Source organism: Myotis yumanensis, unplaced genomic scaffold (assembly GCF_028538775.1).
Source record: "Myotis yumanensis isolate MYYU_CA2020_CCGP unplaced genomic scaffold, mMyoYum1.0.hap1 SCAF_14, whole genome shotgun sequence".
Taxonomy (NCBI): Eukaryota; Metazoa; Chordata; class Mammalia; order Chiroptera; family Vespertilionidae; genus Myotis; species Myotis yumanensis.
The window spans coordinates 769008-781561 of NW_027223765.1; the positions used below are offsets into that span (position 1 = coordinate 769008).

Sequence of the window (12554 nt, forward strand, 5' to 3'; positions counted from 1 at the left end):
TGGCATGAAAAATATAGACGTGTCCCCTGAATTAGCTAAGAGTAGTTCTCTGTGGTCATGTACATTACCATCTTTACAGAATATCAGGTTCTCAATTTTCAAACATAACCTGAAATTAAGAAGTGTAATCTATTATAGGTAAAACTGTGACTGAAGAGCCAAGGAAATACAGAGTAATGCAGTCAGAAGAGCCAACAGGCCTACAATAAACTGAACGCCCAGTACATAAGGATAGAGAGACGTATGAGCTTGACCAGGTAAATGTACGTCAAATAGCAACCCTTCGTCACATGGTGCAATGGCTACTGCTTCTGTCTGCCCAGACTGTTCTTTCTCGTCTCCCCTCATTCACCCAGTGCCCCAGAGGCACAGGACTGAGTCTGGCCAATCAGAAGACAATGGTTAGAAAGGACCGTTTTATGACTACATCCTAGAAGGCCCACGGAGAGTCTTTTCTCAAGTCTAAGTGAGCAACCTTCCGATCTTCCTTTTCCTGATGTAGTCAATCTATTTCTGCGGATAAACAATCTCAATGAACACAGCCTTCCCCCAACCTAAACTTTTAAAAAGACAAAATTTACTATGATTTAAGACACTCGTGGTCAGGCTCTCCTTTCAAACTCTCCTCCGCTGTCTACCTCTCTCCAGCGAATTTACTACGGAAAGGAAATACACACAGCAGAAGTGTAGTCACTCTCTTCATCTTTGTCCCCAAACACTGTCCTCCCACTTTCTCTATCCTGTGATTCAAGTATGAAAGTCATCCTTTTTCAATCATTATTTCTTCTTAGCTCTCCGTAAGACCAAGCTGTGACACCACCACAGTCATAAAATACGCACAAAGCAAATACATTTAGAACATTATAACATCAGAAGCCAACCCATCTCCAGTTCCCAAATCCACCACCTAAAAGGCTTTGCTGTGTGTTTCAATGTTGCAGAAAGTGTAAGAGTGGTCGCATAGATTGTAAGCTCAGTTCTAATCACAAAACAAAGCACAGAGGGAATAAGCCCAAAAGCAAGACTTACTTCTAGGCAAGTGTCCAGAAAACACACACAAACATATCTATATATAAGGCCTCATCCTAGTGAGAACATTCACTATATATTATTTATATTACATAACTAGAGGCCCGATGCACAAAATTCACGCACAGGTAGGATCCCTAGGCCTAGCCAGTGATCAGGGCCGATCTGTGGGGCAACTGGCGGGGCCCCTGCTGGCACCAGCCTTGGCTGGCCTGGCGCTGCCCAATCGCCACCACCACCAGTCAGGGCCTGCAGGCTGGGGGAAGCTCCTGTGTTGAGCATCTGCCCCCTGGTGGTCAGTGCACATCATAAAAACGGTCGTTCCACCGCTAGATCAATTTGCATATTAAGTTTTTATTATATAAAATTGCAAGTTAAAATGAAATTCCAAGATTTGGAAATATTGAATTTGCATAGGCTTCTAAATAAAATCTTTTCAAAAAATGTAATGATAGCCCTGCTGGAATGGTTCTGTGGTTGAGTGTCAAACCATGAACTAGGACAGGGGTGGGCAAACTTTTTGACTCGAGGGCCACAATGGGTTCTTAAACTGGACCGGAGGCCGGAACAAAAGCATGGATGGAGTGTTTGTGTGAACTAATATAAATTCAAAGTAAACATCATTACATAAAAGGGTACGGTCTTTTTTTTTTTTTTAGTTTTATTCATTTCAAACGGGCCGGATCCAGCCTGCAGGCCGTAGTTTTTGCCCACAGCTGAACTAGGAGGTCACTGTTTGATTCCAGTCAGGTTATGGGCTCAATCCCCGGTGGGAGGTATGCAGGAGGCAGCAGATCGATGATTCTCTCTCATCATTGATGTTTCTTTAAATATATTTTTTATTTATTTCAGAGAGGAAGGAAGAGGGAGAGAGAGGTAGGGCAGTTTTATCTGATTTTAGAACAGTATTTCCCATCACAAAAGAGCTTGAGCAGGTCCTATGTAAACCTTACAATGCTTTTAATAAATAGATTAAATTACGTTGGTTTTTTTAGAAATAAACATATATATATTTTTTTAATTATTGACACTATTACAGATGTCCCCCATTTTCTAATCCTTTATCCATTTCCGCCCAGCCCCCACCCCTCCTCCCTCTGGCCATCACCACACTGTTATCTGTGTCCATGGGCTATGCATATATATATGTTCTTTGGCTAATCTCTTCTCCTTCTTTCAAGAATAAGCTTTTTAAATATCCTATAACAAATCTTATAAAAAAGCCTATAAAAAAGCATAGTTTGGTCCTGGCCAGATGGCTCAGTTGGTTGGAGCATCATCCTATACACTAAAAGGTTGCGGGTTCGGGTTCATTCCCAGCCATGGTACACACCTAGATTGCAGGTTCGATCCCGTCAGCACCATACAGGAGGCAACCAATCAATGTTTATTTCTCACATCAATGTTTTTCTCTCTCTCTCTCTCTATCTCTCTCTCTATCTCTCTCTCTCTCCTGTCCTCTCTCCTTAAAAATCAATAAATATATTAATATATGTATACATTTGGGGGGATACCATATATATAGATATAGATCTCCTCAGGTGAGGATAAAATAAAAATCACACTGGCCAACTGTTAACTAAAGTCAAAAATAAATATATAAATAAATCAAAAGTAATGATGGAAAAAATTAACAAAATAATTTTATTTAGCAATATTAGGTATTATTGTCACTCCAGATCTTGACAGGGAATATGCTAAAAAATGACTCATTGAAGACCTTTTTAAAAGCCTGACAAATTCTGATGTTAAAGGTTTCCATAGGAAGTAATTGCTTTTCTGCCCTGGCCAGTGTTGCTCAGTGTTAGAGCGTCAGCCCACACACAAAAGATCCCGGGTTTGATTCCCGGTCAAGGGCATGTACCTGGGTTGCAGGTTCATCCCTGGCCTGGTTGGGGCACAAGCAGGAGGCAACCAATCGATGTGTCTCTCTCAACATCAATGTTTCTCTCTCTCTCTCTCTCTCTCTCTCTCTGTCTGTCTCTCTCCCCTCCCCATTCCCTCTCTCTCTCCCTCCCACTTTCTCTAAAAATCAATGGAAAAAATATCCTCAGGTGAGGATTAACAACAACAGAAGTAATTGCTTTTTTCTTTCCTACCTATGATAACTATTATTATCAGTTAGGCTATGAAAACTGTTATGAACCAAAAACAATAAAGAATGTATATAATTAGTTTCATAATCAAAGAGAATTTGAAAGGACACCTATACCATCCTTAACAACATACAATAAGAGCCAAATAGATTTATCTGTGCCAGAAATATATAATTATGACACTTATTTCACGCAATCTACTCAAACTTTTTCTAATTTAGGACATGGGAAAATACAGAAAACCCAGCGACACATTTTAAACCTCATTTATCTGAGTGCAGATTCTCAAAGAGCAGCTTTTTATCCACTGTAACCTTTCCCCTCACCATTCCCCACCACCAGCACTTCCCAAACCACTTCCTGAGCTGGCATGCGGGCCATGGAATATGGACAAGAGTTTAAATTCAGCCTAACAAGGTAAAATTGATAGAAAATTAGTCGGAAAATGGGAAGGTCACTTGGCTCTGTGTGCATTTAGCCAACAAACCAGCATCCACAACTCAACAGTGCGGCCATTCTTCTCCTGTCCCCAAATATAGAGAAGTCTGACTTACACACAGACACACACACAGTCTCTCCTATGGAAACCGACCTGCCACAGCAGTGCTCGTGCTGGTTCTTTAAAGCCCCGGTTTTCAGTGCATTAAAGAGATCACCCAATTGTGTAGTTATTCTTTCTAAAACATGTACAATAAATTCCCTTAAGTGCATACAGATTTGTTAAACTGGTTCTGCAAGTATTCCAGAATTGATTTTAATAAATTCATGAATAAATTTATTCTCACACAGACTCATTTGAGATCACTTAATATTCATTTATGCATTAAAATGTTTAGTCATGTAGTTTATGGACAAAAAGATATGACATAACACAGTGTTAGTCTCAAATCTGGATAGTCAGATCCAAAAATGAACCCTTGTGAATGAATAAGCATCTACTTTTTAAAAATATCTCTCACTATTTGTACTATTCGTCTTTTATTCACATAGCTAATGAAGAAAGTTAACTTTAAATGGATTTGTTCATCAGAGGCAAGAAGAGAAGCTGGGTACAGACGCCTCTGCTCCGCTGAAGCACAGTTCACTCTGACTCTCACTGTGGCTCTGAGTGCGTCACCTTCCGGGGCTGAGCTCCCTCATCCGTAAAATGAGAAAGGTCTGTCACACGATTCCTGAGCGTGATCAGCCTATATATAAGCTACTTATAATTCCATCTCATCACTTAAGTTAGAAATAAACAAACAAACTTCATATAGATCCTCAATGTAAATGTGAATTCGCGTTAAGTTAGTATTTTCTGTATCAGGTACTCTCAATTACAACTGGGTTTAGGTTTATTAAAAAGCTTTTCAGCAAAAGGAAGACTAAAAACTAACTCATCAGTGCACAGGCCCTGTGTGAGCAAATCTCACCAGAGGTTAAGAAACTCCGCCCAGTGCTGGCTGACATCAAAGAAGACCTGACACGCTCGGCCAGAGAATAAGCCCCTATCATTTCACCGGCACCAGCACCGGCACCGAGAGAACCGCTTTCAACACAGCACTTCAGGCATCTGCGCTTTCATTCTGACGACATGTCTGAAGTGAACTACCTGCTATTCTAGAGTTTTGAAAACCAGGCAACAGAAAACGACATGACATGATGGTGAAGCACAGGAGGAATTTCAGTCTCTTGACTCCCCCTTCCTATTAATAGCTCTGCTCACACAGAGCACAGAAGAATAGGTGATGAGGTCACAGCGCCTTCTCCGTGGCGCGGTCCACTTTAGATCACACACTCAGAAGTTAACACTGAACTGAAAACATTTTCTAGGTCTATAGAGATTAAGTAGTGTTCCTATCTGATTTAAATACATGGACGTGTGGACCATTTTTTAAACTCCTAGAAGTCCTCTAGAAAATTTTAGGTCAGTCATCTTATCTATAGTCATTCACTTGGGATCTGTGCTCATTCTTTCTGATGAAAAATTAGCCATCAAGTTTGCAAATGGCCTGTTGTTGCCTCTGTCCTCCCCCACCTATCACCCCAGGTGTTAATGTGGAAGAAGAAAACTCGTGAAAAGGAAGAACAGAGCCTTATTTCCATCAACATAAGCAGTCACTGTTCATAACACTATAATATTTTTATTTTACTGTTACATTAGCCAAACTTCTACCAAGATTCGTTTGATAGCCAGCATCCTCTTTTTAAAAGTATAGACTCCTATTTCATAATTTAAAAAGGAGAAGGATAGCCTGGCAGGTGTGGCTCAATGGTTGAGCATCAACCTATGAACCAGGAGGTCAGGGTTCAATTCCTGGTCAAGGCACACGCCCTGGTGGTGGGCTTGATTCCCAGTGGGGGGGTTCAGGAGGCAGCCGATCAAAGATTCTTTCATCGTTGATGTTTCTCTCCCTCCCTCTTTGAAATTAATAAAAATATATCTTAAAAAATAAAACAAATAAATAAAAGGGAGATGGGTTAAATAAAAATACAACGTTTCTTATCTAGTAGCTTTCCTCCTGATTCCAGAGATAAATTCCACAGAAAGTGTCTGAGTTCCTGGGTTTAGTATGAAAAGAGAGAAAACTAATTTAGCAACATGGAATATTTCAGGAACAAAGCCGATCTGGAAAAGATAGTAAAGTTGGGAGGAGAGGGCAAGAGGGCCCTAGGAGTGAGGAAAAGGGAGGTAATGCCACGGCCAAGGGCAAGTTTGACGTCTTTCAAAATACCGCCTCCTGACAATTTTAGAAGGAAAAAAGAAACATTCTTCTCAATAACCTGGACGAGTTTACAAATAGAATTTTCATTTATAGCATTATTATCTAAGGGAAATTTTGTATTCTGAGTTTCAAATAACCAATCCTATATAATAAAAGGCTAATATGCAAATTGACCAAACAGTGGAACGACCAGTCTCTATGACACGCACTGACCACCAGGGGGCAGGCGCTCAATGCAGGAGTTGCCCCCTGGTGATCAGTGCACTCCGACAGCGGGAGCGCCTCTCAGCCAGAAGCCGGGCTCACGGCTGACAAGTGCAGCAGCGGTGGCTGGAGCCTCTCCCACCTCCTCGGCAGTCGGACATCCCCCGAGGGCTCCAGGACTGTGAGAGGGTGCAGGCCAGGCTGAGGGCTGCCCCCCTCCCAGTCCAGTGCACACATTTTGTGCACCAGGCCTCTAGTTTAATAAATAAATGTTTAATAATTCTTAAAGGTAGGAGACTGCTCATAACTCTCATTTCAATTTTCTGTGATTATCTGTCCTGGTGGGTGTTTTTTTTTGGGGGGGGGAGTAGAAGGTTGAGTTATGGACAAGGCACAGAAAGAACTGGAAAGATATGTGAACTAATATTTTCTTCTATGCTTTTGTTTTGCATGAAGCCACCAACCAAACTGCTACCTAGGACATTCGTGAGAGTGCTGCGGCCGAAGGGCAGTGCTACCTCTCAGGCCTGGGAGAAGCAGCCAGTCCCCAAGTGCTGGTCAGCCCACCGATCCTCTGGCGTGGCGAGGGCAGCCTGCATCATGAAGACTCCACATGTGACCCGAGGCTTTCTTAGTTTGCCTAGCAAGCTTTCAGGTACTAAGGGGGGACTTTCCTCCTCAGATCTGTTGTAATGAATCCTACAGAGACCCAGGGCATAGCAAGCTGACCCTTGTTTGTCTGGCAGCTGTGTTCTGGTTTTAATTTAATTAACTGGAAAACCTTGATTTATACTTTCAATCAAAACTATATTTTATCCTAAGTAAAACCACATCTTTAGGAAAGACCTCTAGGGGACTCAGCAACCATCTCCTGCAGCTCGGAGGCACATATCCCCCAGGATAATCTGAATTTCTCCTGCTCATCCCCAAACCAGACTGGCAATGGCTACAGACAGTTCAGCAACATCTTGACTGTCCTGAGCAATCAACTCCAAACTCCAGGAGAACATACTCACTTGCCACCCCGGTGCCTCCCTCTACACGTCAAGGACAACAGCTGTATTATTACAAACGAATGGGAGCTCCCGGCTCGCAGGCTTCCCGTTTGTCCGTCCTCTTTAGCAACAGGAGAGAGCCCTTCACTACCAGAAGAGCTGATACGTTTTATTTCCACGCAGTCCCCCAAAGAGCTCCTTCCCAATTGCTATTCCAGGGAGCCCTGTCCTCCACATATAAAAACACTGCATACACAGGCACACGCCCTGCCGTACAGACCACCTTGCAGCCCGAGACAGAGCCTAGCTTACCTACTCACGGGAACTATGCTGGCAGCTTGCACTCAGTCCTTTCAGAATGCACTGCCGATCTCTAAAGAGGCGCCTGCCTGTTACATTTCTGAGTGAATTTAAATCTATTTCTCCAAGAAGAGTAATCTGCACCAGATACCTCCCACTGTTGGCCATGTGATGCAGAGAGTCTGCTGCACTGATTCCGTGGGCCAAAACAGGAGACAATGACACAGCACTTACATTTCTGCAGTAGCCATCCTGAAGAGTGAATCTTCCATTTTATCTCAGTTAAAGAAAGAGAGAGAGGGCAAATTTTAAGAGGATTCTCAATGCCTAATGCCCCCAATTTGGAAAAGAGAAAGTGTTGTTTTTTTTAACTTTACTATTCATCCCATGTATTCTTCCTCAGTCCAAGACACACACACACACACACACACACACACACCAGTTTGCTTACACCTATCCAACAATTACTTTTCCCACTTAATCTCTACAGGCGTGCTTAAAACCACAGCTCCCCCCGTAACAGGGCAGGGAAGAGCCAGAGGAAACAAGTCACGTAGCCGGGAGCTGGGCCTGGGAGGACCAGCCTGGGAGGGGACCGAGAGCAGCAGAAACAGAGGGTGTGACAAAACTGGCCAACTCTTAGAATTTTATAGATCCTGCCTCTACATTTGCCCCATCTTTTCTTCTTAAAAGGATTAAGGCAGTTGGGAAGAGTCCTAACACCAAGAAAACATCCGTTGATTTGAAGAACCCTAATGCCTGTTAAAAATAAAAGAAACCCAAACTCTTTAGTATGCTATCAAAGCCACACAGCCCCAGAAGACGCAGTCCTGTCCCCTGCCACAACTATCCATGCCGGTTCCACGGAGGGTCACCCTACACCTCGGTGGCATGAGACAGCTGCCATTTTACCAGCAGGCCACGGACAGGACCACTTCGTAGAGGTTCAGAACGAGCCACCCTCATGTGCCTCTGTGGTGTACGGACTGCTTTGGGCTGAAGGCACCCCAAACCCTGAGACCTCAAAAGAAACGTCTGCTCCCTCCTTCTCTAGAAGAAGTTAAATTAGGAACCTGGTCCTGGGTAAGAGTTAAAATCAGAAATGACCTTCCACCTATCTCCACGGCAGGAAAACTAATAATCACTGAACATGTGCTCTCTCGACAGTGACCTGGCGCATGACCTCATGCCCCGCTCAGGAGGTCCTGTGTACCCGTTCTCCCCGACTCAGACTCTCAGGATGCAGGGCTCCCATACAAAGGCATGCACTACATTTGGTTATTTTCTCTCGTTCACCTGGCGTGGGTCTCCTTGATGTCAGACGGGCCCAGACCTGGAGGCTGAGGAAGGCTTCCTCCCGCCCCGCGCTGACACTGCTCGCACGGTGCGAGCCGCTCCACTCCCTCCTGGTACGTCAGTCGAGAAACCCAGGTGCAAACCCTCTCGCCCTCCTGTGATTATTTCCTAGGATCTGTCCTCCCGGTGCCACTCAAAACTCACACCCATCGCCTTCGGCAGGTCAGTCTGGCCGCGCTGTAGGGTGTGTTGGCCCACCCTCTAAACTCTAAATGGTTCTAAAATGGTGCAGCGGAAGTTGCATTTTTTTAAGGTCTACTTCGAAATGAATGAGGTGTCAAAATAACAAAAACTCTTCAGAACTGGAGAAAGAATAAATCGAGTCAGACTGAAGGATCATCACTAATTAAGAATATTCACCTCGTTTCTTCTACTTTCCAAACACATGCCAGAACCATCACGGACAGAAAGCCAGCAGGCCGTCCCCACACCAGCCAGCCCGCCACGCCAGGCGTCTTGTCACTGTGAGGCAGAGCCATAAAAATAGCTCTCTGCTCACAGAGAAGCACAACAACATGACGCAACGCGGCAGCAACAAACAGGCTTTCATACAAGAGATTAGCTGCCGCCATCGACGTTAGCTAGCACCACTGTGTCAATATTAAAACCTTTACATCATTCAAATGTAAGTCTCTATAGTGTCAGCTCACATCTCTGTCCAAGTATAAGAAATTACGTAATTTTAAGATGACTCGGTGCTGGAGAAACCGATACAGGGATAGCGGGAAGAGCATGCACACCTCACTAGCTGCTCGGCTTTTAAACACTGTTTTATTAAGAAAAGCCTCTCCACCAAGCAAAGTGAGTCCCTCTGAAGACAGAGCTGGAGTCACCATGTTCTGTGTCCCTTCGTCAGGCAGTCAAGGCCGAGGGGAGGGACAGAACACCCCAAGCGTTTCTGGGGAGGCAGCTTCTACCGGCTGGGGCCCCAGGCAGCTGACCCTCATAGCAGGAGGGGGGCGGGGTGGGGCGTGTGCACTCCGTGGTAACGGGAATCTAGACAGGGCACCAGCATATCTACTACAAAAGGATCAACTGTGTAACAAAAAAGCACAGCAGGTTGGAGTAGATATATAAAGTAACAAAAAGCTTAATTCACTAAGAAGAGTTATCAACATTAAATATTAAGCTTGTACAGCCCTAACACCACAGCTATTGTAACATGCATAAAACTGACAGTAATGAGGAGAAACGGATGAGTCCTCGGGAGGACTTCGGAGGGGGATATTGTAATACACCCCTCCCCGTAACTGACACAGCACATAGACAAACACCAGTAAGGATCTGCAAGCTTGAACAACTCAATACCCGAGTTACAGCTAATAACACTGTATCCTGGCACAACCGTCAAGAAAGAGGCCAATACAAGAGAACAGGTTCAAAACAGAACCACTACACATGCACACCTCATTTATGACAAATGTGGCGCTGTAGAGCAGTGCAGAAAAAACTCTCTTTTTAATAAATGGTGCTGTGTCAACTGGAGATCCAATTATTGGGGGAAATGTCTTTTGAGTTCTACCTCACACTGTATAAAAAAAAAATCAATTCCAGGTGAATGGCAGTCCTAAACATCTATATATATAAAAGGCTAATATGCTAAGTATCCCTCCAACCATCCGACTGGTCACTATGACACACACTGACCACCAGGGAGCAGACGCTCAACACAGGAGCTGCCATGATGCGCACTGGCCATTTACAAAGAAATGGCAGATTTGGCACCGACAAAGCAACACTCGGCTTCCCCCAAGTGGGTCACAGGCCCCGCCACCACCTCCGAGCAACAGCCCACCATATCGCAGCCAAAGCTGCCGAGACCCCATAGCGCAAAATGGGGCCCACAGCCCAGCCCAGCCTGGAAACGGTCGCTGTGGGCACCGGGTAATGACGTCACGTAGCAACACCCGGCTTCCTCTCCCTAACGACTAGCCTCCTTGGAGTTTCCTCAGCCCAGGAACACCACTTGCTTTATAGCCAGGTGCAAACACTTTACACTTTATCCAAATGTCTATGAAGCGTTTTCCATGCCTCATCTCATTTGATCCTCACAGAAGTCCTGCAGTAGGTAGATAGGAGACACAGTAGAAACCTATTTTCTTTTCACTAGCTGAAAAACGGAGATTTAGAAAGCTTAGAAACTTGACTCGACTGAAAAGAAGTAAGAAATGGTGGACCTTGAAAATGACTTCAGGTTTTCTCACTGCGCAGAATATAGTCAGACACGGCTGCAGTTAAATAGTTCACCCTTTGTTCTCCCTGCGTGATCTACAACAATAATCTGCTTTGTGTTGATATTTACTGCTGTGTTGCTGACAATTACTTGAGAAGTTGGGGTTCTTCAGTGGGCTGGGAAAAGTTTAGCTAAATCAGAAAGCAGGTCTAATTAAGCGAGTTTATTCTATAACTGTAAAAGGCTAAGTTGACTCGCACATGTGCAATCAATATAAAGCTCTCACTGGTGCCAATCGCACACGGGTGTTTCAGTCTGTCACTGTTGATCATAAATTTGGTTGACACTTCTATTACAGAGAAAGGGCGAATAGCGATATTAAAATATTTCTTCTAATTAATTTCCTTTCAATGTGCACGAATCCGTGCACCAGGCCACTAGTAAAAGATAAAACAATAAAGCTTTTAGAAGGTAATCTGCAGAATATCTTTATGATTATGGGGTAAACAAGGATTTCCTAAATAGGTCACACAAATCACTAACCATAAAAAGCTAAAAATGATAAATTGGACTACATTAAAAGGTAGAATTTAAGTCCATTCAAATATACCATTAAGAGAATGAAAAGCAAGCCAAAGGTGTTAGAAAGGATGAACAGTAATGGTACTTCTCATGCACTGCTATAAATTGATAATCATTTTAGACAACAGTATGTCATTATTTATATGGCAGAATTTCTACATTTCCTTCCCAGGCTTTCTATTTCTAGATCTATATCTTAGATAAACTCTTGCATCCATGTACAAAAATGTCAGAGCAGCATTATTCATTAACAAGAATCTAAAACAAGAATCTAACCCAAATGTATATCAATAGAAAATAGATTAAATTTTATATTAATGTAATGAAATCAATACAGCATTGAAAATGAATTAACTACAGATATACCCCTCAACACGGTGTTACATGGTGTTAAAGGAGTCATGTATTTATTTATATTCAAACTATTAAACACAAGGAAGGGCACACAATTCAGGATAGTGCTACACTATGGGGGGAAATTTCAATAGGAAAGGGACAAACAGGAGCTTAGGAAAGTCCCATTTTGTAAACTGGGTTGTAAATTCATAAAAATTTATCTTTTTATTACTCTTTAAATTTTGCATACATATTTTACATACAAAAAGGTATCTATGATGCCGGGCCAGCATGGCTCAGTGGTTGAATGTTGACCCATGAACCAAGAGATCTCGGTTCGACTCCCAATCAAGGCACATGCCAAGTTGCAAGCTAGATCCCCGGTAGGAGGCGTGCAGGAGGCAGCTGGTCAGTGATTCTCTCTCATCATTAATGTTGCTGTATCTCTCTCCCTCTTTCTTCCTCTCTCTGAAATCAATAAAAACATTTTTTTAAAAAGGTACATATGACATCACATCACTGCAAAAAGGAGGGGTGGAGCACACAAGGACTGTGGAGTAGCAGAGACATGGACAGGAAGTGGAAAAAGAAAAAACAAAAAGAAAATTCTCAGGTGACGCACCCCGGAACCAGAGGAGGGAGCTCCCGCACTCCGGGCGGGTTTCAGCCCCCTGCCGGAAGAACCCAGCTCACTCCACAGATGCCCTTCGAGCCCTGGTGCCACCCCAGGTGTGGCCGGCCAGGGAGGGACCACGGGAGGCTGGCTCCAGGGCTTATC

The 12554-nt window shown here is 43.6% G+C and overlaps 1 protein-coding gene across 12 annotated transcripts in view; it reads right to left on the reverse strand.

Annotated features, from left to right (window-relative positions):
• Positions 1 to 12554, reverse strand: part of MAP4 (microtubule associated protein 4) — a 109420-nt gene that overhangs the window by 66708 nt on the left and 30158 nt on the right. For 2 of the 12 annotated variants that reach the window (XM_070391173.1, XM_070391167.1), the window contains exon 1: positions 9046 to 9117. The exons of 1 other annotated variant lie outside the window; for it this stretch is intronic. In XM_070391173.1, coding sequence (XP_070247274.1) covers positions 9046 to 9083 — 38 coding nt within the window. In that variant the 5' untranslated portion in view covers positions 9084 to 9117. Of the gene's footprint in view, positions 1 to 7341; positions 7443 to 9045; positions 9120 to 12554 lie in introns of those variants that run through there. 9 more of the 12 variants (XM_070391168.1, XM_070391169.1, XM_070391164.1 and 6 more) reach the window with 7 other exon arrangements.